This window comes from Hemicordylus capensis, chromosome 1 (genome assembly GCF_027244095.1).
Source record: "Hemicordylus capensis ecotype Gifberg chromosome 1, rHemCap1.1.pri, whole genome shotgun sequence".
Lineage (NCBI taxonomy): Eukaryota > Metazoa > Chordata > Lepidosauria > Squamata > Cordylidae > Hemicordylus > Hemicordylus capensis.
This window is the reverse complement of record NC_069657.1, coordinates 251,677,329-251,703,029: the sequence shown is the minus strand read 5'-3', so window position 1 is coordinate 251,703,029 and position 25,701 is coordinate 251,677,329. Positions and strand designations below refer to the sequence as shown.

The window sequence follows — 25,701 nt, the reverse complement described above, 5'->3', positions numbered from 1 at the left end:
GACAGCCCATTGTTCTCAGCTAAGAGAAAGGGAGCACGGCTGTTGGTCTTAACTTGCATTAAGTAGCTCATCTGTGCTCTGGCTATATATGAACTCTGTTCCAAAGATCACTCAGTGTTGCAGGCTTCTATTTCTCCATTGTGCAGCCAATGCGTATCTAGGGTTGCAGAGCAAACAATGTCTGTGCCTTTGGATTCACCAGCTCAAAGACATCTAACGTAAAATTGCTGGCTGGAATGCGCCTTGGGTTCACATACCTGCTGCCTTGGAAATAAATGTTGCCCTGTAACCCTGGTGCACAGTTGCCCATTTATTAGACACTGACCTAGTCCTTAGAATTTCTGCTTTGGAATGTTACAGTGGAATGCTTTTCATGTGGGACTGTTTTAGTTTTTGGTTATTTTCATGTCTTTGTGAGGATTCATGAATGAAAATACATCTGTCCATCATTTTTTTCAGTACAGATTGACTATATAATTTTTAAATTAATGAATATTTTTCACTCTTCAACCAAAGAACGTTCTTAATGTAGTTACATGGAAAAAGAAATGGTGGTTCCCTGTCCCAAAAGGCCTCACAATCTAAAAACATAAGGTAGACACTGGAGGGACACTGCACTGGGATTAGATAAGGCCAGTTGCTCTCCCCCTGCTAAATTTGAGACTTGCCACTTTAAAAGGTACATCTTTGTTCAGTTATGAGTAGGATTAAAATAGTTATATACTGGTTTTCAACAAAAGAATTATCAGTGCAGTTTACATAGGAAAAGATCTGAGAAAATGAATCTCTGTCCTAAACGGGCTCACAGTCTAAAGAAAAGTGCCAAGTAGATACCAGCAATAGCTGCTGGAGAGACAGTATGCGAGATTCACGGAGGACAGTTGCTCTCCCCCTGCTACAAGAGAGCCCCAGCTTTAAAAAGTGCCTCTTCCCAGTTAGTGGAGATTATGTGAACTAATTTATGTCCTCCCCTTCATCCAAAGATCTCCGGATGGCATACAAGGGATTACTTTGTTTTATTCTCGCAACAACCCTGTAAGATAGATTTAGCAAAAAGGTAGTGACTGACCCAGGGTCTCCCAATGAGGGTTGCATCTATGCCAGGTGTAACCTTTGTTTCCCCAGGCCAAGCCCAAAACCTGCTGTTACAGGGCATCTCCTCCCCACAAACCAAATAGCACAATAAGTAGCAACAGCTGGAGACAGAGGAGCCAGCTAAGAGGTAATATATGTGGGCCAATCTTATCATATTGTCCATACCACCGCCTAAGTGATATTAGCACTTTGTTCTCCACATCCTGGAGAGTGTTTTGTAATTCTGGTTTAGCACAACAAAAGTGCCTGGAGAGTGAGTTTAGATGGTTGAAAGATAAATGTTTGCTTATTCTATTATTCTTTATTTTGCATCATATCTGAATCTCTCTTTGTACATTTTATCTTTGCCAGATTGGTCGATCAACAGAGAGCCCCATAGACTTTGTAGTGACAGATACAGTTCCTGGAAGCCAGAGCAATTCAGAGACACAGTCTGTCCAGAGCACCATCTCAAGGTTTGCCTGCAGGATCATATGTGAACGAAATCCTCCTTTCACAGCAAGAATATATGCTGCTGGCTTTGACTCCTCCAAAAACATCTTCCTAGGGGTAAGGAGCTTCTTCTCTCTGTTTGAGGCAGACTTGCCTTTCAACTTCCAACTGCCTTCCAGCAGATCTGCAGGTGAATATATAATAAATGAATAAAAGCTGTTTCCATTTGTTTCCCCACAGGAGAAAGCCGCCAAATGGAAGACATCTGATGGGCAAATGGATGGATTAACAACCAACGGAGTCCTTGTTATGCATCCACGCAATGGATTCACTGAAGACTCCAAGCCAGGGGTGTGGAGGGAAATTTCTGTGTGTGGGAATGTGTTCAGCCTCCGTGAAACAAGATCTGCTCAACAGAGGGGGAAAATGGTAAGTTTGAGAATAGCAAGTTTTCCAAATAGCTGTAAGCAGTTTAACTGTGACCAGGGTCTTCCTCCTGTATCCATGTGTCCATGCTACATTTACAGTAAACTACCATGTTTCCTTGAAGATCTGACAAACTGAATTTAACAGATGCAGAATGAGGGCTTACCATTTAGCCCCAAGAAGGATTAAATTATGACTTTGCATTTCTGCTTAATTTAATTTTAATTGAGTGCTAAAGGCACTGAAAGGTGGGGTGCAAGATGTATTCTTTACAACAATTGCAGCTACTCTAGTGCTGCTTCCCTCTGTCATTGGCATCATAGTTTTTAAGTTTGGGAAATAATTTGTTTCCTAAGTCTGTGCTACTTTGGACATGACAGAATTCTATGTTGTACAAACAGAATTCTAGAAAAATGAGGATATTTGATATATGGGGAGTGTAACCTCAGTGTAATGCTGCAGACTAGCACTTGGTAGGGTTGCAGTGAAGGCCTTGGAAAGGATATTTAGATGCTGTGACGTGTCTATACCTAAAAATATTAGAATCATTCGGACAATGGTTTTCCCCGTGACACTCTATGGATGCGAAAGCTGGACTTTGAAAAAGCAAGATAGAAAAAGCATTGATGCTTTTGAACTTTGGTGCTGGAGAAGCCTCTTGAGGATACCATGATCAGCCAGGAAAAGAAACAAATGGATCATAGAACAAATCAATCCAGAATTTTCACTCAAGGCACAAATGACCAGGCTCAAACTATCATACTTCGGACACATTATGTGACTACCCAACTCTCTTGAGAAGTCTATAATGCTGGAGGAAGTTGAAGGAAAGAGAAGAAGAGGATGACCAGCAGCAAGGTGGATGAACTTGATTATGACAGCAATGAGTGCACCACTGAGAGACCTTAAAGGCCAAGTTGAAGACAGATCATCCTGGAGAGAATCTATCTATGTGGTCGCTAAGAGTTGACACCGACTGGACAGCACTTAATCAATCAATCAATCAACCTCAGTGGGATTCCCTTAGCCCATCTCCTGATATACAGAATCCTTACCACTTGTTTAGCATTCAGGATATACAAGGCAGTTTATGAAATGTTAAAACTGTGGGATGTACTACACAATGGGGCTGTTCACACGAGCAACCCTTCCTGGGCTTGCACAGTCCTACCAGAGTAGGGCTGATAATGTGGAGTGCCAGGACTGGGCCCAATCCTGGTTCTGCCCCGCCGAGTAGCCCAAGTCCCCCCCCCCCCGGGCGATTACTGAAGGTGAACGTGCTCTTCTACCCCAGCCCCTGAACATGTGCACGCTCAGGTTGCCTGCCACGTGTACAAAGTTGGGTGTCAAAAGCACTTGGCAGTTGGGGAATCCCCCAGTGCACTGCAGTCCTGGTGTGGTGCATTGTGGGATGCCAGAGAACCTCCGGCTCCCGGCTCTGCCACTCACTGAGGCATAGTTTGTGTGCCACACGAGTGGCAGAGCCTTCTGAGGAATTTTGATCATGTGGTAGGAGCCTGCCACCCCACCAACCCTTGCCAACCCCATCATTTTCAGTCGTGTGAACAACCTTAATGACTTCCTAAAGAAATAGTGAAATTACAAACAATAGTTCTAGTTTGCCAGTACTAGAAGATGTGCGCCATTTTCCTTCCTCCAATCTCCACTTGTATATAATTTTTTTTAAATCAATACTGATAGCTAGCACTTCTATGTTCAAAGTGCTTCAAGTACATTTCAGTAAGAGGAAGAGAAGAAAAAGCCTGCAAGCTAAGAGTCACAATTGCCACCTCCATTTGCTGCTGCTTTTCAAGATGAAGCCATTATTTTATTGTGTTTATGATGCCTGTAAACTCTCTTAAGGTCTTCAGGTGAAAGGTGGTGTATAAAATGTGAAAAATGAGTAATAAAATCACTCCAGCCTAGAGCAGGAGACAACATCTCAAATTTTTGCTCCAAGTCTAGAGTATTTGGGAACGTTTTGGCCAGTAGTTTGGATGCCCCCCCAGTGATTTTAGTTACCAAATATGATTTAAATGTTCTGATCTTCCTACCTCTTTAAGTCACTCAGTCTTAAATATTGGGTATCAATCATTCACTTAATGGGTATGAGTTTTGACTAAGAATGTCAATTAGATTCAGATATTAAAAGCTATTCCTATTTGTAAAATGTGTGTGTTTCCTTCCAGGTTGAAAATGAAACCAACCAGCTCCAGGATGGTTCATTGATTGACCTCTGTGGAGCAACACTGCTGTGGCGCACTGCAGAAGGTCTTTCGCGCACACCAACAGTGAAACACCTGGAAGCTCTGAGACAGGAAATAAATGCCGCCAGGCCCCAGTGCCCAGTGGGCTTTAACACATTAGCATTTCCTAGTATGAAGAGGAAAGATGTTGTAGATGAAAAGCAACCCTGGGTTTACCTTAACTGTGGCCACGTCCATGGCTACCATAACTGGGGGAACAAAGAAGAGAGAGATGGGAAGGATCGCGAATGCCCAATGTGCCGATCTGTCGGCCCCTATGTGCCTCTCTGGCTTGGCTGTGAAGCTGGATTTTATGTGGATGCTGGGCCTCCAACTCATGCATTCAGCCCATGTGGACATGTATGTTCAGAAAAGACAACAGCCTATTGGTCCCAAATTCCTCTTCCTCATGGTACCCACACTTTTCATGCAGCCTGTCCATTCTGCGCACATCAGCTTTCTGGCGAACAAGGCTACATCAGACTTATTTTCCAAGGACCTCTTGACTAATAAATGTGTTGCTCAAGGACTGCTTTTAAATGCATAAGCTAAAGGATTCTGATTTCAAATGAACTGTCATCTTAAATCAACTATATTTCATTCTCTGGGCTTTGACAGTTTGTTTTGAGATGAAGAATACTTCTCCCCCCTCCTCTCCCCCCCCCCAACAGTTAAATTCTTCTGTAGATAATGGGAGATATCTGGCTACATAGAAAAGATTGGTAATGGGTGGACAGAAGGTGGTTCCTGGTCCATCATTTTTTTGAGATGAAAAGGAGAAAATTATTTGCCTTCAATGTAATGTTTTGAATAACATGCCTTCAATATCTAAAAGTTTTTTTAATGTATAACTGAGGGTAAAAGTGATCAGTTCAAAAGAACATTAGTTTACAGCTTGGATGCAAACATTGTGTAAAATAGAGCAACATGTATAGTAACTCTTTTTTCTATTTATCTTTACTATGAAAAATTATCCTAGATGACTTGGGTAGAATAGCATGGTAGTAGTGTGTTGCATCCATTGACTGGATGTGTAGATTAGTTCTCTACCAGAAAAGGATAGGAGAAAGAAAAATGTAGATTAACTTTCCTTATTTTGTAAAAGTAAAACAGTATTGAGTTCATAGAAAAGCAGAAGGTTTATAAACAAAATTAATGCAAATTACATTGATGTGTTTTTTCAAAGAAGAAAGGTGCTTAACTACATGTCAGATAATCCAGATAAATACTTTGTTTTTCTTTCTTTCTCTTTCTCTCTCTCTCTCTGGTAGAACTGTAACAAATGAACTGGTCACACAAAATTTACCTGATACTTGGAATATGCAATTTACCCTCAATGAAGTATTTTTCTCTCTGTGTGTTAACTATTCTGTGTTGGTTTTTTGTTTTTGTTTTTTTGTTTTTTGCATTTGCAAAACTGAAGGGTTAATGTTTATTTAAATAATAAAAAAACAAGTTATACTAGGTGTGTGTTACTTTCCTGCTGATGGAAAAGGGCTGTGTGTATATATATATATTCATATTCTCATTCTCTCTCTCTCTCATTCATATATATGTATATACATATATATATAATATATATATATGTGACAAGTGCAATATGACTCCTGATATCTGTCCTAAAATCACCTGAGGGAAAAATATGTGTAGGTTATACCATTATCAGTTAGAAAAAGGCAAGTTTCCCCCATTCACAGTACAATCCTATATACATTGCATGGGGGGGGAGGGCGGGATCCCATTGTATTCAATAAAGCTTACTTCCAGATAAGTATAGGATTGCAGCAGCCCTATAATCAATCTCTCTCTCTCTCTCTCTGAAATATGCTGATGAAGAATTACAACCATAGTATCTGGATTTACCATTAAAAGCTGGCTGATGTGAAAAATTCAGCAAATGAAGACTACTGTGGCATGAAGTTACAATGGGAAATGTTTGTAATTAGTTTAGACCTTCAGTCTTAAGCCTTTACTTGAAAGTAAGTTCCATTGAAATCAGTTGGACTTGCTTCTGAGTAAATATAGGTAGGTTTGGATCATTCCAACAGACAGATAAAAGCTAGTTCTGCTAATGTGCTTAGATTCATGCCAGTTTCTCCATGGAACTTTAGTGGGATCAAGTTGGCTTAAATCCAAATACTTTAACTGAAATGAGTTATGGATTGGGCTTTTGGAGATGAGTTTGTGCTCAGCTGGTGACAAGGGTGTCTGAGTTGCATTTAGTTTAAGTATAATGGGTACAATCTTTCTATTGACTATGATTACTAACCTGTTAACATGATAGCATAATAACATCGATGCTTACTTAGGTAAACCTGGTAAGTAACCAGTAACCTCCTTTGGAACAATCTGGTGCCAGTTTAGCAAGATGGAGCTCCATACCATTTCTCCTCTGACATCTTTGCACAAGCTGTTTGTTGGAAGTAGATACTCTGGTTTCTAGATCACTATCTTTTCAGTCTCAGTAACAACTTTGATAAGGGGTAGGTTTCACAGTTGTGTTTCCTCTTCCTCCCCTAGCCACGCTTAATAAGAAGTGCTTAAGATGTGACTAGAAACCATGTAAAGTAGCCTTGCAAATTAAATTCACAAAAGTTACTTCAGATATTTTTAGTAGCCTGGTTAACTACAACATACATAAATACAGATATTTTTAATCTGTCTTCAGAACACATGATTTGGATTATAAAAAAAATTAAAACTAAAGTGGAAAAAAATTCACCATGATATAACTTTAGAGCAGCAAAACAGGAACATGTATAAAAAATAATGGCTACAGTTGCAAGGGATTCTTTTACTAAAGGTAAGGTGTGCCATTGAGTCGGTGTCGACTCCTGGCAATCACAGAGCCCTGTGGTTGCCTTTTGGTAAACAGGAGGGGGTTACCATTGCCATCTCCCACGTAGTATGAGACGATGCCTTTCAGCATCTTCCTCTATCGCTACTGCCTGATATAGGTGTTTCCCATAGTCTGGGAAACATACCAGCAGGGATTTAAACTGGCAATTTCTGGCTTGCTAGTCAAGTCATTTCCCCGCTGTGCCATTAGGTGGCATTCTTTCACTGCTGACTCCTAATAAATTCACTTCATACCTTTTCCCAGCTGTGACTCCACCTCAGAGCAAGGAAAAGGTAAATGGAAGGAGAAAGTTTCTCCAAAGATGTGGAGCACACTATCCACTGACTGAGATTATCTTAATTTATTGGTCCTTGACCTGCACAAAAAATGCAAACACAGCTCTTCACAAAACAAAGGCTTCTGGTATGGAAGTTTGAGCATGATAACTGATTGCTTAAATTGGCACTAAAATGAAAGTATCCAATAGGTGTTTGGTATATGGTCTGGGCACAGTTTCTAGTCATCAGTGGTGACTTAGTGATTTGTTAATGGCACAGGGAGTGAATGAATAAAGCATCCAGACTCATCTCTATGTAATATGGTAAATCAGTGTTTGAATGCTTCGGAACAAACAAAAATTTCCTTATTTATGCAATGAGGTGTAAGGCCTCACCACAAAAATAATTCTTCTATCGCAGATCTATCATAAGTACCATTTTGAGGAAGCTCTGTAGAGACACACCAGGCAGAAATTCTTCAAGGGTATCTCTCTCAAGTGATTAGAGAAGGTGCACCTGTTGATCTTCAGCCAGGATGCATTCCTTCCCAACCCAAAGTGTGGGTACATGGAACCTAATTTATAATGTTAGAATAATATGAGATTGTGCAAAGTCTTGTGCTTACAAGGTATGGACATTAAAGAAACAATTTTAACTTGCAGTGTCCACACTTTTTAGAGCATGAGTGAAAATTGTAAACTTCTTAACTCTCATAATAAACTTAAGGTTCCCCCCCTTTATTACAATAAGGTTACAATATATAGACATAATCAAGGATGATGATACATGTAAATAGAACTAAAAAGAAAGGGACAGAGTGGGGAGGAGAAAAAACCGGTGTTCTAAAAGTTTTAATAATCTAATATTTAAGCATTGCTTAAGCATAATTAAATAATTTTCTATCATAAAGGTATTAACTTCCCCCCCATTATGAGCTCTGTGAAGATGGTTACAAGGCAGTACATGATATTTGAGAATGGAGATGTCAAGGAAACTAAATCCTGAATAACTGAAATGACAACCTAAGGTATTCAGATAATGTTGCTTGCACTGCACAATGTTTCACACACACAACACACAGGTGATTTTTCAACAATCCTGTCTTCCTTCTGCAAGCCTCTGTGCTCCTCAAACATATATGCCTTAGGAACATATTTTCAGGAAGCTCAGATGACGGCAGAGAGGACTGGTGAAAATTGCTCCTCCCCTGTGGCATGCACAATATCTTATCTGGCACATGCAAATTTAGCCTCTGTCAGTCACTAACAATTAAAATGCAGCCCGAAATGTGCTTTATGCATAAACAGAGTCATATCTGAGGGTAATGCTGACACCTTGATTTTTGTGTGACTGTATCAGTTTTAAAAGTGCCACATACATGGATAATGCCATATAGGATTATTTATAGTCTGTGTAAATCCTAATCTGGGAGATTAAAAATTACTTAGGCCACATCTATAAAAAAAAAAAATTTAATATGCCCACTCTCAAAACAACTTAAGAAGGCTAGACTCAAAGAAATAAATATAAAATGAATTGATTTTTAAAAAATCAATCTAATTTAAAGATGTTGCAAGGATTCAAGGTACACAAGAGTTCTCTACAGGTGAAATATGTATTCAGAATTTCAGAGTACTACCACAATTTACCATGTTTTCCTCTGAGGACTAATTGTGCCTTAAATACTCTGTATAACTTGGAACCCTGAAGCATTTTGGTCCTTTCATCATTATATGCCTTAAAAACCATACTTTTCTGATTTGCTTCCTCTACTCATTGTGCTGAGCAGCTAATTAGTTGATGCACTATTTAACCATCTAATTTCTCACTCACCAATGTACAAATGCTGTTAATCTGATTCTAGGTTAAGCAGATTCGGGGTTAAGCAGAAGGGGGAACCTTCCACATCATCCAACAGTGTTTCTGCACCTGTTTACCACACTACTGTGTTTCCTTAATTGCATACATTGTAGTCATGATGGCAAATCAAATTATTCTGTATCCAGCTGTGACCAATAAATCATCACATCCACTCAGATGAAATTATATATAAAAAAGCTTAGCTCACTGTCATTTATCCTCTCAAAGTACTTAAAGATGGGACAACTTTCTTCATTTGCTGCTGTAACTGTTCATTTCAAACTCTGAGCAGCAGTAAGAGGGCTCCAGGCTACCAGTCCTCTATTGTCATCACTGGTGCAGGTTTAAAAATGGCACCTGGAGAAAGAGAGACACACCACATACCAAAATGAAGGGAATGTGAAATCAATGGTGCAAGGAAGGCCTAGTGAAGGGATGATGTTAAAATTTCCCATTTTGAACTTTGTTCTTCTTCCTCAGGAACCTAGTCAACATATAAATTGAATCTCTCTCTCCTAAAGAGGGACTGTTTGGGACAGTCCCTATTCCCTGGAATCTGCCTGTGGTAAAGCACTATCCCTGTTTTTTGTCTCTTGGGGAGATGGCTTGCTCAATTTTTTTCCATATGAGAAGTTGTAGTTCTTTAGGACTCTGCTTCCTACCCAGAATCTCTAGAAATTAAGTCTCCCAAGTGGCTGCTGGGTGGATGCATCATATTGCTAGTGCACCAGCATGTAAATAATGCATGCATGCACAACACACCAAGATACTATGTAGTGCATAGCACATAGCCGTTTGAATCCTGCAATGTGTAATGTGTTGGCCGGGGGTGGGGAGCATTGGCTTTTGGTTGTCACAAGTGTATTCCTGTTCTCAGGGATTGAAAAATGATGGTGGTTCAGGGATTGCAATTATGTTGAAGGGTATGGGCTTGGTCAACTGCTCTGGATATAGTTTATTATCTGCTTTCCGTTTGTTGCATGCTTGTCAGAATTGTAAACCACACCTCTCAGGTTGTCCAGCCATGTTTCCGACAAATTCATAGATGTGTCCCTATTTTCATCAGTGAAACGTTGCAGGGTATGTACTATACATATACACAATTTCAATAGTCTTTCAGATTATTTATATCCCACTTTTGATCAGTGATCAAGTGGTTTAAAAATAATACCATACAATAACAAAACAGCAAAATTAAAGCTATCCATAAGTAAACAGCAATAAAATCTAAACAGGAATGCCATCGCTACCTGCCTAAAGAGAGAGCCACGCTGATCTCTGTGGGATGGGAAAGCCAGAGCTGTCAAGCTGCCACTGGGAATGCCTTGTCTCTGGTACCCTAAACAAATTTATCTTAGTAGCAGAGAGGAAGGTGCTCTGGGACTGATTTTAGGGCCCCAGGAGGATCATACAGGAGGGAAAGACAATATTTAAGGTATCCTCGTCCCAGACTGTGTAGTGCTTTAAAGATTAAAAACAACATCTTAAATTGAGTCCAGGAGTGTGGTGTTAGCAATGCAGAACAGAACAGTTATGACATACTCCAGCTGCCATGCTCCCATCAAATTAAATGAGTTATTTCACCACTTGCATGATTGTAAATATTATTCAGGTTTTTAATTAATGTGAAGAAAGCTGTTTTCTTCTGTTGGCTGGGGATTATGGGAGTTGTAGTCAACAACATCTGGGATTTCCTGTTAGAGGGAACACTGCTCCTGTATTCTACCGAAAGAAAACCACGTGGCTCTGTGGTCGCCAGGAGTCAACACCACACCACAGTTGTTGACACCACAACTGACAGTTTAAACAATTAACCAAACAGTATGCTACGATAAAGCAATAAATAAAAACCAGTGAAAAACACAATAAAAGACAAAGCAGACAACAGTCCACAAAACATAGTTAGCTAGCTGAAATTAAATGCCTGCTTAAACACACACATCTTCAGAAGGTGAAAGAAAAACACACAGTGAAGTCTAGATGAAACTCCCAGAGATTAGAGTTGTATGGAGAAGGCCTTCCCCCATGTTCCCATCAGATACAGCTCTGATAAAGGCAGGGCATGCAAGAGGATCTCTCCAGGTTACCTCAGAAATCAGGCAGATTGATATTGGAGGTTCTTTAGGTATTCTGGTCCCAAACCTTTTAGGCCTTTAAAGGTAAACTGAGCCCAGAAACATATTGGAAGGCAGTGCAGCTGGAATAACAGAGGAGTCGCATGATCAAGATTCCAGATGTATTCAAGGGCAGCCCCACAGAGTGTACATTACTACTGTCCAATCTCAATGTGAGACTGGAAAATAGCAGAAAGGTGCATTTAAGTGAACATGAATGTAGTTTTCAGGACGACAGAGTAAAAACCAAATTCAAAAGTTGGTTTGACAATGCCTCCATTTCATGTGGCAAAATATGTACTAGAAGTCAGTAATTTTGGTTCAACTTTATAGATTGTTTCTCTGTGTGATCGAGTAGCTCTTGCCCTGAGTGAGGCTTCCCTCTAAACTAACAGGTCATGTGGAAAGATGTAAGCAATAATTTTGCAGGAAAGGATATTTTATGACATATGGTACTGGACTGCCATCTGCTGTAACACCTTGAGATTGCTGCTGGAGATAACTCCTTTTGTCCCCTTATTCATTGTTTCCCAATAGCTCCTTCCTCCCTTAGTCTAGACTCTAAAGCTGGGCTATTCAACTGTGGCCCTCCGGTGGTTTTTGGACTATAGCTCCCAGTATCCCCAACCATAGTGGCCAGTAATCAGGGATGATGGAAATTGTAGGCCAACATCTGCAGGAGAGCTGAAGTTGAATAACCCTGCTCTAAAGACACTGTGTTGCAGGGATGTGTTCAGAGCCCTGCCCAGAAGTTGTATAAATCAGTTACATTCCCACCACCTATATGGAACCAGTCATGGTTCAACAGTCATAGTTCAACAGCCAACAACAAAGTGCATTTCCATCATGACTAAGTAACCATAACTAGCCCTCACACATTAGAGATAAAAGAAAAGAAAAGCATGACTTGTAATCAGGCCTAAGCCCTTGTACCTCTGATTGGCAAACAGTGTAATGAAACACCAATCCCCAGATTGGTTGCCCTTCGCTATTGTGGGTCTTCTGAATATATGGAGCATATTTTATCTTGTCCTGGTCCTTTTCTTGTCATTTATATTATATGGTAGATTTTTAGAGATTTGTATTAAGCAGTATCTATCTTCTATATATTTATTTCTCTTAAATGTACACGTCGCTAATCCCATGCGTGGCAGCTCTCGTGAGAGTTCACGAGCGAGCTGCCAGGGGTGGGGGAAAGCGAACGGGCAGAAATGGACAGACGGGTGAGAGAGCAGAGCTGGGGAAAGTGAGAAGGTGGCAGCGGGGGGCACAGGGCTAGGGAAAGTGGCGGTGGGGGTGAAGAAAGCGGCAGGGGAGTGGCGGCCAGCCAGAACAAGCAGTTGGCCAGGTGGCCAGCTGGAGGAAAAAAACATTGGAGGAGGGAGGGCTAAGAATGAGGGGCCAAGAACTAGAAGTTTTTGGATTAACAAATAAGCAACACTAATGTTTCAGCTGTTTTGAAGAATAAAAAACCAGGAGTGCCTTACAAAGTATAGAGGCCCCTCAGGGTCAGCCCATCCACTAGGCAAACTAGGCAGTTGCCTAGGGAACCAATCAGGGAGGGGCACTGACAGCCTGGGTTATGTGCCACCCAATAAGCCAAAAGCAAGGCTAGCCCACTACCATGTGGACCTAGGCAGCCACCTGGGGCACCAATCTGTGGGGTGTGCTATTGCGCCACCTACTTCCTTTCCTCATGCGGGTGGCCCTGCCCTCACATGCATGCACCTCCTGTTGTACAAATGAGTGGGTGGGTGACCAATCAGGCTCTCCCCATCTCTCACTCTGTTGCCCGCCTGGTCACACACCTGCTCTCCTCGCCACCTCCGTGTGTTGCTCTTGCTGCTGCCAGCTGCTTCAGGGTAGCTGACCCACCACGGCACATTATAACCATTGCTTGACAAGGACATTATAATGCGTTGTGGCATGTCGACTGCCCAGAAACAGCTGGCAATGGCAGGAGCAGCAGGTGAAGGCAACAGAGCGGCAAGGACAGCAAGTGGGCAGCAAGGATGACCATGCAGGAGAAGGGCGGGGGGCACTGAGGCCAGGCTTCACCTGGGGTGCTAGCAATCCTTGGGCCAGCCCTGAGTATGCACAGCAGGCAAAATAGTGCATCCATAAATACTAAATAAAACATCAAGATACAGATGAAGGAATTGGTTTTGGTCAGGCTGTGTATGTGTTGACAGGAAGTGGCAGCCCTTGCAAGGTTGTGGAGTGGCAAGGTGGCCTACAATGCAGGCAGTCATTCAGGAAGATTCACTAGGACTGAGAGGCAGGACAATATGGGTAGAATGCTCCCTAAGCAGAGGGAGCAAAAACTGAGACAAGACTGGAAGTCCAAGGACAGTAACAGAAAGGAGAGAGAAAGTCAAATGACTATTTGGCCCTGGGCCAAATTGGGAGGGGCGGTATAAAAATACAATAAATAAATAAATGACTAAACAGCCAAGGGGGCCTTATTACCCTCTGAAAAGATCAAGATGTTAACATTGAATAACAAACAAAAGATTGCAAAGTTTCTGGTATATAGAGGATTACCACCTGGCAGAAGAGTAGATACAGGGGCAGGCGGGTGTGGGGGAGCAGGAGTTTAAATACTTTCTGAATCAATGAGCCACTTATTCCTATGGCTTGAGGCCTCTCTTCTTTTTGCAGAGTTCAAGAATTAACAGTTAAAGTTAATGTTATTTTCTTTATTATGTTTTCATTTATCAGCATAATGGATGCAGTGTTTGACACTAACAGAAGCTACCACTTCTTTGGAAAGGCCTCAGTAGCATCTCCTTGAAGGTTAGGTCCCTGTTAAAGTCAAGTCAAAGACCGCTCAGTTGCCTAGTGTGCCGTAAAATAAAACCACTCTGAAACCACTCACTGCATAAGTATCAGAGAGCATGATGACTCATGCATTAAATTACTCATATAAACAAGTGACCAGGTATAGGAATAATATATTAAGAAATTAAATGAAATGCACTCAAGTACTATTACTAATATTCTGATCAGTTCTGACGTTTTCCAAATTTCAGTGCCATGTGCCCACCAATCTTGTTCCCTGGCCAGAAATTCAATGCCCATCCCACCACACAAGAAATAATACACCCATGACCAATTAGAAAAAAATGACTGCTATTATCAATGCAAAGGAAGTACAGATATTGTGCCCCGTTTTCTTTCATTGATCAGTATGTGAGACAGAGAGAAATTAGACAGGACATAATTGCTTCCCTTGCTTGCCAGTCACATCTGTCTGCAGAATACTGGAAAATATGAGCCCTTTCATTCTTACTGAATAAATGAGTAAAATGCTGCCTGCATAGTTTTCCTGATCTCTCTCCTTTATTATTTATTTATCTATTTTATTTTATTAAAAATAAAAAGCATGCATAGCCATTCAGAGATATACATGCAACAAATAATTCAGTAAAAATTCAATTTATTTCATTTCCTTATTCCTCTTTAAGGATATATGAAAGAGAGTTATTTTTAAAAAAATAAAAGCTGAAAATGAAAGGCAGGTTAATGTAATAGTTCATGGGGAGGGCAAGGCCCTCATTACTGTGTACACACACACACACACACACACGCACATACACACCCCACCTCTTGCTTGGGGAAGCTTACGATAAAAGCATAGGCCCTTGGTTAACATATAAAACTGAACACTGGTAATCTTCAGTTCATATCATCAAGATGTCATACCCTGGGAAAATCACTGTCAACAAGGATATTTTTGATTACCATTATCACACTAGGTAATCACCTTATTACAACTTCAGTTCAGTTTTGTTTTATTTCGGTCTCTGACCAGCAATACAGAGTAGACAGATAAAAATCTGTAAGCATTAATAACAATTCATCCTACAGTATAACAATCGGATTAAGTATTAGAGTCTGTCTGATTCTATTAGCCACCACACAAAATTTGGCAACTTTATATGTAACGTCAGCATCATGGTCAGCAAGAAGAAAGCAAACAAAAAACTCATCTCATTGAACATTTCTTAATAACGGAACTATAAGAGAAGTCTGAGAATCACAATAAAACGTATAAAAAACCATGATCTGTAGACTCAACTGATCCATCGCCACACAGATGTACCTGTTCCTTATAAGGAATCTGCTTTTACCTACCCTCCAGAACTGCTGAAAGGAGAGCATTAAAATGTGCCAAATGTGCCAACCAGAACATCATTAGGCATTACTTTTTATTTTATTTTATTTTATTTTATTTTCAACAAATATAGCACATGTGTAAAAACTGTGCAGCAATGGAAAAGAACAATAAAAACTCATATACAAGCCAGAAATTAAGAGTCATTTGAGGTTATACTTAAGTCCAGTGTTAAGAAGAGATTGTCAGTTGCTGAGCACGCAGGTACAACTTGATAGGAGACAAATGAAAACAATTGAATTCAAGAAAGAACATCATTCCAAAATTTGATTTGAGTAGATGGAGGGTTGCAAACTGACCATCCCTTATTGACATATTCAATAAATGGAAACCATATTTCCAAAAACTTGTCTTGTTTTCTTATTCTTCTAGATAACCTGATCTGATGGGTTAGCTTTTTGGATAATGCGATCTTCCAGACCCTAATCAACCATTTTTCAGTGCATAGACCCTTTGAGGATTTCCAGTGTTTAGCTACCTCTATCTTGGCTACAGCTAGCAGCAGAGTTATTAGATTTTTATGAGGTATATCTTTGTGAGTACTTTTGTAAATCGATAAAAGTGCTAACTCTGGACCAGGCTGAAGATCAAGTTGGTCTTTTTCAGAGATTATATGAAAAATTTGCTGCCAATAGCCTTTTATGTATGGGCAACCCCACCACAAATGAAGGAGAGTACCTCTGTTTTTACAACCTCACCAACAAAATGGGGAAGACGTTTTGGTGAAATAGTGCATCTTGATTGGAGTAAGATGCCATCTATGCACAACCTTTAATGTTGCCTCCCTTATCTGGGCAGATGTGGTTAAGAACATAAGAACTTAAGAACAGCCCTGCTGGATCAGGCCCAAGGCCCATCTAGTCCAGCATCCTCACACAGTGGCCCACCAGAACTGTTCTAAGTGGTTGTTTCAGCCAAATTGCTTCAGCCAAATTGCTTCCCATTCATTATTTTCAAGAGAAGTTCCTAAATCAGTTCCCCATGTTGCTTTTAGCCCTCCTGAGGAACCACAGGATTCAGAGATGAGGGTATTGTATATAAGCAAGGCTATCCCCCCTGTTTTCTTAGTTGGTGAGACACATACGTTTTCATAGATAGTCAAAGATCTAGTAGCCTCTCTTTTCTGTAGCAACTTGGATGCAAAGGTCCGGATTTGAATTTCCTGCATCCAAGTAGCTTGGTTGCCAATCAGCATAGTATTAAGTTTAGCTTCTGATATTAGTTTTCCTTTTTCAATAATGTCCCTCAGTCTGTAAATCCCTTTTGACTCCCACTTCTCATATTATTGATATTTGCTTGGGTTTGCAAACGCACGCAGTGTGATCCCTAAAATAGGGAGGAGTGGTTAAGCAGGTGGGGCCTTCATAGCCCAGGGACGCCAGATTCTCTATGTGGTGGCCAAGAAAGGATTACTCAGACCTGATCATTTAGCTTCAGTGACCTGTTTAAGGGGAAGAGCTCGAATTATTTGAGCTTTTGAGGATAGCTCAATAGAAACCCATGGGAGCACCTGATCATTTTGAAGGATATGAATGAGTTGCTTCAGTTGGAAGGCATCAAAATAAAGCTTACGTTTGGGGACCCCAATTCCACCCTTATCTGGGTGCCCATATAGTGCACTTTTGTTTACTCTTCCTTCTTTTGTTTCTCCTCCTTCTTTAACACCTGTGTCAATTGCAGGATCATGATGTCTAGAGCTTCAAATATTTCAGTCACTTGATCTCTTGTTGCCACAGAGGTTCTTCTATTATGCGTTATCATAAGTTTAAATGGGAAACTGCCATCTATAGTTAATTCCAGCTTTTCTGAGCTGCTCTGTAAACGGCTTAAGCAATTTGCACTTATGGAGAGTCTCTGGACACAGGTCTTGAAATATTTGGGTTTTATTGCCTTTACATTCCAGCAGATGCAAGGTGCTTAATGCTCTAATAATTTTTTCTTTGTGAGCATATCTTGTGAAACAGACTATTATGTCTCTTGGCTGTGAAGGGTTTTCAGAGTTGCTCAGGGAGACCTCCAGAGAGGGGCAAACTGAATTCAGCCATATGACTAAGAAATTTCCCATAGTTTCCCCTTCAGCAGATTCCTCCAGGCCCCTAATTTGGACTTTCATCTGGAGACTCCTGTCCTGCATGTTTTCCAGTTTAATCTGGCATTCTCTGGTTATGGTAGTGAGTCCCTCAATCTTTTCCTGATATTTCAAGCTTAAGTTCATTGCTGAGTCAGCTGTCTCCATTATATCTGCCAGCTTCTCTGGCATTTCATTGAGTTTAGTTTCAGTGAGCTGGAACACAGCAGCCCAGTTTTTTGAGAAATCATGTCTTAATTGCCTAATCAGCGTAGTTAGCTCGCTCTCTGTGGAACTGCTCTCAGCCATTTTGGTGCTTTTGGAGTTCTTTTCAGGGCCCGGGGTCTCATTGCAACAATCTTCCCCCTCTTAAGCCTCTGAAGAGCTCAGTGGATTTTGCAAAGAAAAATATGATTTAAGACTCCGTTTCCACTTCAGTGAATGACCAAAGCTCATTCCCACATATTTTGTATACTTTTTGGAGACTATTTTGTCATATTTACTGCTAGTTTTTAGCATATAGGCCTGATGATATCCAGAGCTTTCAGCTTAGGCAGCCATCTTGTATACTTAGGCACTGTTAACGTGTTAAGGTACCTAGATGGTTTGGAGTTACATACTTGATTTACTTATTTGTAAAACTTATTTGTAACAAAACTTAGATTGTTTTGGTGTGCACTGTCTAGGAGCCTTTGTTTGGGCTCACGGCACATTTATGGCTGCACGCTATCAATAGCTCAGGAGAGAGTCCAAGTGAATAGAATTTCTTCGCTATCAGTAATTTCCATCGTAATTGAAAGCCATCCTTCAGTATCAAGGGCGCCAAACCCTTATGGAGAAAAATAAGCTTTAACCATAAATTACATGTCACAAGCCATGTTCCACAGTTGGTACACCTGCCTCTAAATGTAAAATCACATTTGGCATACAGCAAGGCACTTGAAATACGCTTCTCAAAAACTTGGTTTGGGTTGTTTCTAAGGCTGCAAAATTGGAGTATAAGGTGATTTGGGCAACATAGAGGAGATGGGCTAATGCTTTAGCTCCATATAGTTTGACAGCAGCCAGAATAAAATGTCCACCTCTAATTTGGAAAAAAGCCAAGATTGCTGAAATACTTCTTTGGGCAACTTGAGGTTAATGCACATTAACTTGGAAGTAAATAATTTATTTCATTTCAACTTATTTTCTCATGTAAGTACTTCGAGGATTGATCATAATGTGCATATTTATAGCACTTTTGGTACTCTGTGATGATAGTGCTGACAGGTCTGACTCTGTAATAGCAAAATAAAGAAATCTGATTCAGAGTTCACATGGAGGAAAGATGTGTAGATACCAACTGCCCAACTATACAAGCCAATATTCTGACTGCTATGCTGCCATATTTGAATCAGGTTTTCACTGATTGGCCTTTGATGCATTTATTTGCTGCCATCTGCTTAATCAAGAAGTTTGTTTGTGGCATGCCAGATGGTAAGTGATAACATAACAGCAGTGTAGGCAGCCTAAGTATATTCAGTAGCAATTCACAATATTATCAATATTTCACAATTCATGGATGGTGCAGTCAATCTTGCTCATCAGAAATGCCACAGTGAAGTAAGTAGAGCCCGAGAGAAAACATAGTCTTGGTACTTCCTCCTGCACCTCCTTCAACTGTTGTCAGTAGATAAAAATAACATTAATATATGGGGGGCCTTCAGCCCCATGGGGCCTGTGGCAGTTTACCCTCTTTGCCTCCACCTTTGCACCCTTGTTAGTCAGCATATGGGATAACCGAGGGCCAGCATGGTGTAGTGGTTAGAGTGCTGGACAAGGACCGGGGAGACCCAAGTTCAAATCCCCATTCAGCCATGATACTAGCTGGGTGACTCTGGGCCAGTCACTTCCCTCTCAGCCTAACCTACTTCACAGGGTTGTTGTGAGGAGAAACCTAAGTATGTAGTACACCACTCTGGGTTCCTTAGAGGAAGAGCGGGATATAAATGCAAAATGCAAAAATAATAATAAAACTAGTGAGCGAGTGTGCATTCATGTACCTCAATATCCTCTTTAATTTGTATCAATTTGTTTATGTATCTAAAATATCTTCTCTGCCACTTATAGCAATAGCAATAGCACTTACATTTATATACCGCTCTATAGCCGGAGCTCTCTAAGCGGTTTACAATGATTTTAGCATATTGCCCCCAACATTCTGGGTACTCATTTTACCGACCTCGGAAAGATGGAAGGCTGAGTCAACCTTGAGCCCCTGGTCAGGATCGAACTTGTAACCTTCTGGTTACAGGGCGGCAGTTTTACCACTGCGCCACCAGGGGCTTATCCCAAAGAGCCTTAATTATAGCCACATCCTCAGAATCATTTGATGTAGCTTATTTCACTTCTATATTTAAATTATTTTTGTTAATTGCAGAGCATGGTGGAAATTGGGCGAAAGGGTATAATTTTTTATTCTTTCAAAGCAAATGTAAAACATAGTATGCTAGTTGTAATGAAGGGGGAGAAACTCTTAGCTAATGAAATATTGGAGGGAATATGCCAAATAGTAATTCAGTACATATTTCAGCTGCAAGTCATTTGGTTGCCACTTGCTACAGAATCTGTAGAAAACCCAGAAAGATGGTGAGTGTGGTTTAAGAAGAGAAGTCACTGAGATCTGGTGGCTGAAGTCCTCCATCACTACTGAACTATCTAGGGCCCTAAAGGATAGCCAAAATAAATCTTTAATTTCTGAAGGCACAAAGACTGTAAGACCTATCCACATGTTATGTCCAATGCACGTACAAATGGTGGACAGTGTATGCACATTAAATCTGTATGCATATGCAGTTTTTAACATTTTCTGTTCAATGCATGTAGAATCAGGGCCAGATTAAGCTAGTGCGGGGACTGTAGCATATGTTATAAAGGGGCCCTAAATTTAAAAAAATGCACATAAATATTAAAACAAAAATTATTTACTTGCATAGTAAAGAAATTCAATTTTTTCATTTGCTATATTTTGGAGTGTGGGAGACCAAGCCACAAACTCACACTTACTACAATAACAGTGAACATTTATATTTCATTTTTCAATCAAAATTCTCAAAGTGGTTTACATAGAAAAATCAAATGTGGATAGATGATTCTGTTTCCAAAGGGCTCACATTCTAAAAAGAAAAATGTGGTAGGCACCAGCAATAGCCACTGGACGAATGCTGTGCTGGACCTTCTCTTAAAAGGCATATTTAGCAGAAAAGGGATATTTTATCTAACATGGACCAAATAAACAGGTAAAGTTTTAACTTTAATTCCCAGTTGGAAGCCGGGCCCATAGCAAATGCAGGGCCCATAGCAAATGCTACATTTGCTACTACGTTAATCCACCGTAGTATAGAGTAGTATAGTTCTTGTAGCCCTCCTTAGACTATACTACCTCCTTAGTAGTATAGTTCTTGTAGCCCTTAGACTTTTTTTTCCCCGAAGGAAAAAAAAAGTTGGACGCACATACAGCATTCCAAGAGCTCACCTGCAAGCCCCTCTCCAGCACTGATGGACTCAGAAGCTCACCCTGTGCTGTCCATGCTTACAGCATTTGTCTGCAGAAACAAACGCTGTCCTGGTTCACACAATCATTTGAATCTAGGTTTTATGTGGATTACTGACGTTAGCGTGATTGTGTGAACTCATACAAAGGTGGTTGATTGCCCAAGGTGAATCTAGGATTCCTGCCTTGGTATGTGTACACTAAAGTTGGTAATCCACATTAAACCTAGATTCAATGACTGTGTGAATCAGATCACTGTAAACATGAAGAGAAGCTACAGTTGAGGTCATACTGGTAGCTCAGTGGTATAGTGTCAGTTTTGTGCATGTAGAATGTCCCAGGTTCATTACCTGGCATCTCCAGGTAGAACTGGGAAAGGTTCCTGCCTGGAACTTTGGAAAGCCACTGCCAATCAGTGTAGACAATCATGAGCTAGATGGACCAATGGGCTTGGTATAAGGTACCTTGTTATGCTCTAGATTACATATGTGACTGGAAGGCTGGAGTGCCCCAGCATGATAAGACACTTCTTATGCTAATAGCATTTGTCTCTGTAGACACACTGTAAGCATGGACAGCACGGGAATGGGTCTTCTGAGTGTGTTAGCCCCGGAACAGGGCTTGCAGGCATGCTGTTGAGACATAGTCTGCAAGTACCCCATTTTTTAAGTGTCTGTTGAGGGCTTGTCTGTGTCTTGCATTTGAGGAGGCTATCTGTAAACATGTACATGTTTTTGTGTGAAGAACTGATCTCCAACCCTATTCACACATTAAGTTCAACACACTTGCAGCCACTTACACACAGACATGTACATGTGTACAGACATCAGCCTGTATGTATAATATAATGTCTGAATAGGGCTTCCATACCTACAACACATGGGAAAATAAGGTGCAGCTCCTGGTAGTACAGTGAATTATACTTGACTGTTACTTTGTTCTGTTACACACACACACACCCCTCCATGGAACTATCTAATGTTTTTGCAGTCAGCAAAATAATATCTATTGAAAATGTTAAAATAAAACGTGGATAGCTGTTTTATTTGCTCTATGGCTGTGCCTTAGAACAAAATAGTCATCTCTGTGTGGCAGGTGTGTGTGTGGGGGGGGGGATGTGTTTTGCTCTGCCTTACACCTTCTTAGGTGCTCCAGGGAAAGTGGGAATGGTGATGCTGAAGCAGAGTGAGCTCTAGCAAAGTCCATTACCACTCTCAAGAGCCAGTGCAGCCTCTCTGTGCAGTGATGATCACATCTGCTTCTGTGTATACAGAAATGTGGCCTGGTAGTTTTTTGTAGTTTATGCCATCCTATATAATAAAACCCTAAGGTACCTGCGTCCGTGTCTCTTGCAGGTGTTCTGCGCATGCGTGGCGCGTTGGAGGGGGTGGGGGTGCCCCGTCATGTGAGGCAGGCAGGGGCGCCGACTTGCCTCCCCCTCCACATGACAGGGGCCGGCCAATAGGAGAAGGAAGCGGGCCAATGGGGTCCTGGCTGCCTCAGCTTGGCAGGAGGAAGGATCGTTGCCGGGAGCAACCTGCGGCCACGTGGACCGGCGAGTAGGGGAGAGCGGAGTCAGGGAGACCAGGGAGGGTGGAGGCTACACCTGCGGCGAGGGCGAGCGTTTCGGCGGCGGGGCTTAGAGCCCCTTGGTAAAACTTTCCATTTCCCTTCTCTTTGGACGTGGCCTAGCCACGAATGGTCCCCCTCCCACCTTACGCGATTCTTACACTTCGGCCGTGAGCGCTGGGAGGAGTCAACCCCCCCCCCGCTTGCGGCCTAGCTGGCCGCGTGCACCTAGCCCCAGCCACAATCGCCCCCATTGCCGCCTGGCCCCTTGCGGCCTTCTAGAACCGCCCTCTAGATGAGGCTGCGGTTGTTTTAAAGTGAGGTCTTTTCTCACTTTAGCTCAATATGGACACCCTGTGAGGAGTCATAACCTGTTTCAAGATCAAAGAAAATAGAATGCCTGAACTTATCACACATCTGTCTTGAAAGTAAATAGAGCAAACATCTGCAACCATATGAACCTGGCTTACACCAGCGTGGTGTAGTGGTTAGAGTGCTGGACTAGGACCGGGGAGACCCGAGTTCAAATCCCCATTCAGCCATGAGACTTGCTGGGTGACTCTGGGCCAGTCACTTCTCTCTCAGCCCAATACACTGACTGGCAGTGTATTGTCTGCGTGAAACTCTAAGGTTTCAGACGGGGCTCATTCCCAGTCCTACCTGGAGATAACAGAGATTAAACCTGGACCTGTATGCAAAACATGTGCTCCAAATGAGCTATGGTCTTTCCAGAGGGGACACATTTTCTCCTCCAGCCAGTTGTAAGTCTTGCAGTTCTAACACCACATTTTCACAGGTGAAAAAGAGTAACCCTGTCACAAATGCCTCCATATGTCAGACAATTAACTCCTTTTAAAATTATTTTTGAATGACACAATTTGGCAACTAGAGAAAATATTCCATACAGGCTGGGTTCCCAAGTCAACTGACTATCTGGACCAGCCACTGGACCAGAAGAAATAGAAGCAGCATTAACAACACAAAAGCAATACTGAGAGGCTTAAAAAAAAACCAAAACTTTACTTAACAGGGAAGTTATCTTAAAAAAATAAAACAAGGTTGGCAACTCCAGCTGCCACCACATAAAAACATGAAGTCTAGGCATCAGAATATGGTGCCCCCTCCTGCCCTGGAAAAATATGTCATCCTGGAAAATGGTAACACCTCTTCCTAATCAATGTTCTTTCTAAATTTTTTCATCTACGTGCAGAATGAGTTTTGTTCTGGTGGCAGAATCAAGGCATTGTGTGCGCATGTGCATTCGGAGTGGGAGTTTCCTGATTCAACCTGAGTAGGATCTAAAATTAGCTGCGCAGACATAAAAAAAAGTGTGCGAGCACAGTGTTCCTTAGAGGGAACACTGTTCCTAACCCACCCTGCACACGGGTCCATATGGAAGTCCCGAATCAAAGTAATACAAAGGAAACATTTGAAAATTATTAGTTCTGCTCTCCCAAACGGTATCTGTTGGACATGAAGATAAGGAGGTAGCCTACATTTGGTTATCAACCAGAGAAGCAGAAATTGTAAGAACATGGCCAACTATGAGGTCACATGCAATACTGACGAAGAATCAGCACCATGCTAAACAATTTCCACATGGAAGACATTTTTGGATAGGACTGAGAGGGAAACCTGTGTGTTTATCTTCAGAGGTGTAGCTATGTTAGTCTGTTGTAGCACATGCAATGAAAAGCCTTGTGGCACTAACACATTTATCGAAGTATAAACTTTCGGTTTCCCTTCTCTTTGGACGTGGCCTAGCCACGAATGGTCCTCCTCCCACCTTATGCGATTCTTAGACTTCAGCCGTGAGTGCTGGGAGGAGTCAAACCCCTCCCCCGCTCGCGGCCTAGTTGGCCGCGTGCACCTAGCCCCGGCCACGATCGCCCCCATTGCCGCCTGGCCCCTTGCGGCCTTCTAGAACCGCCCTCTAGCTGAGGCCGCGGGGCCCGCTGCGCGCGCCGCATATGGCCAAGTGGCACAAGGAGGTCCACGTCCCTTGCCCTTGAATAAAGACTGTTCTTGCAAACATTTCTACACAACTCTTCTAGCGCCCATTAATGTAACGGGCTTAATGTCTACTAGTCTGGAATAAAACAGCGTAATGTGTTGCTTGGTTCCCCCTCCCCATACCTGCTGTAATATATTTACTTGTTATATATTATTTATTTCAAAATATACTGATGTTTGATCTATTGATACAATGCATGAAAACTGTGCTTTTGAGATTACAGGGAAATAAAGAGATGATACACTTTATGAAAAAACTTTAGCAGCAAGGCAAGGGAACAACAAAGGGAAAGATCAAATGGAGGAAGGAATGGCAGTGGGACATGGGAATAAATGGCTAAGTTCTATGCATGCTTATGCATAAATTATTATTATTATTACATTTATATCCCGCTCTTCCTCCAAGGAACCCAGAGCAGTGTACTACATACTTGAGTTTCTCTTTCACAACAACCCTGTGAAGTAGGTTAGGCTGAGAGAGAAGTGACTGCCCCAGAGTCACCCAGCTAGTTTCATGGCTGAGTGGGGATTTGAACTCAGGTCTCCCCGGTCCTAGTCCAGCACTCTAACCACTACTACACCACGATTTCAGTGGATTTCTCTGACATTGTAATCTCACGGACACTTACTTGAGAGCAAGCCCCTTTGAATTCAATGAGTCTTTCCTTGGTGTAAAAAAATATGCATAGGGTAGTGTTGTGGGAGTGCTTCACATGAAAGATTACTGTAATGTACTCTATGTGGGGCTGCCTTTGAAAAGTGTTTGGAAACTTTAATTGGTCCAGAATGCAGCCCCCAGAGTATTGATTGGGGCTAAGCCCATGGACTGTATTTTACTGAAGCACTCCGATACTTTACCATATCTTACCAATTTGTTTCTGGGTCCATTGTATGGTGTCTTTAAAGCCCTAAATGACCCGGAAGCGAGCAATGTTCAGTTCCATCTTTATCCATATGTTCCTGAACATTAGAAAGAAGTCAGAGGCCTTTTCCAACATCTCCCAGCACCATGTGGCAGGTGAGCATGGACTGACTCTTCTTGTTCACTGTGT

At 41.6% G+C, this 25,701-nt stretch overlaps 2 protein-coding genes and 1 long non-coding RNA gene across 6 annotated transcripts in view; 2 read left to right on the top strand and 1 right to left on the bottom strand.

Annotated features, from left to right (window-relative positions):
• Nucleotides 1-5,663, top strand: part of PELI1 (pellino E3 ubiquitin protein ligase 1) — an 80,964-nt gene extending 75,301 nt beyond the window's left edge. For all 3 annotated transcript variants that reach the window (XM_053284395.1, XM_053284397.1, XM_053284396.1), the window contains exons 5-7: nt 1,447-1,644; nt 1,768-1,956; nt 4,143-5,663. In XM_053284395.1, coding sequence (XP_053140370.1) covers nt 1,447-1,644; nt 1,768-1,956; nt 4,143-4,709 — 954 coding nt within the window. In that variant the 3' untranslated portion in view covers nt 4,710-5,663. The remainder of the gene's footprint in view (nt 1-1,446; nt 1,645-1,767; nt 1,957-4,142) is intronic.
• On the bottom strand, nt 1,573-22,536 carry LOC128339874 (uncharacterized). Its single transcript, XR_008313286.1, has 3 exons — nt 22,402-22,536; nt 9,385-9,533; nt 1,573-1,711 (listed from the first exon to the last, which is right to left on the bottom strand). It is a non-coding gene; the product is annotated as an uncharacterized LOC128339874 (long non-coding RNA).
• Nucleotides 22,537-22,613: 77 nt separating this feature from the next.
• VPS54 (VPS54 subunit of GARP complex) overlaps nt 22,614-25,701 on the top strand; it is a 100,099-nt gene continuing 97,011 nt past the window's right edge. For both annotated transcript variants that reach the window (XM_053284375.1, XM_053284377.1), the window contains exon 1: nt 22,614-22,719. The gene's annotated coding sequence lies outside the window, so the exon portion shown is untranslated. The remainder of the gene's footprint in view (nt 22,720-25,701) is intronic.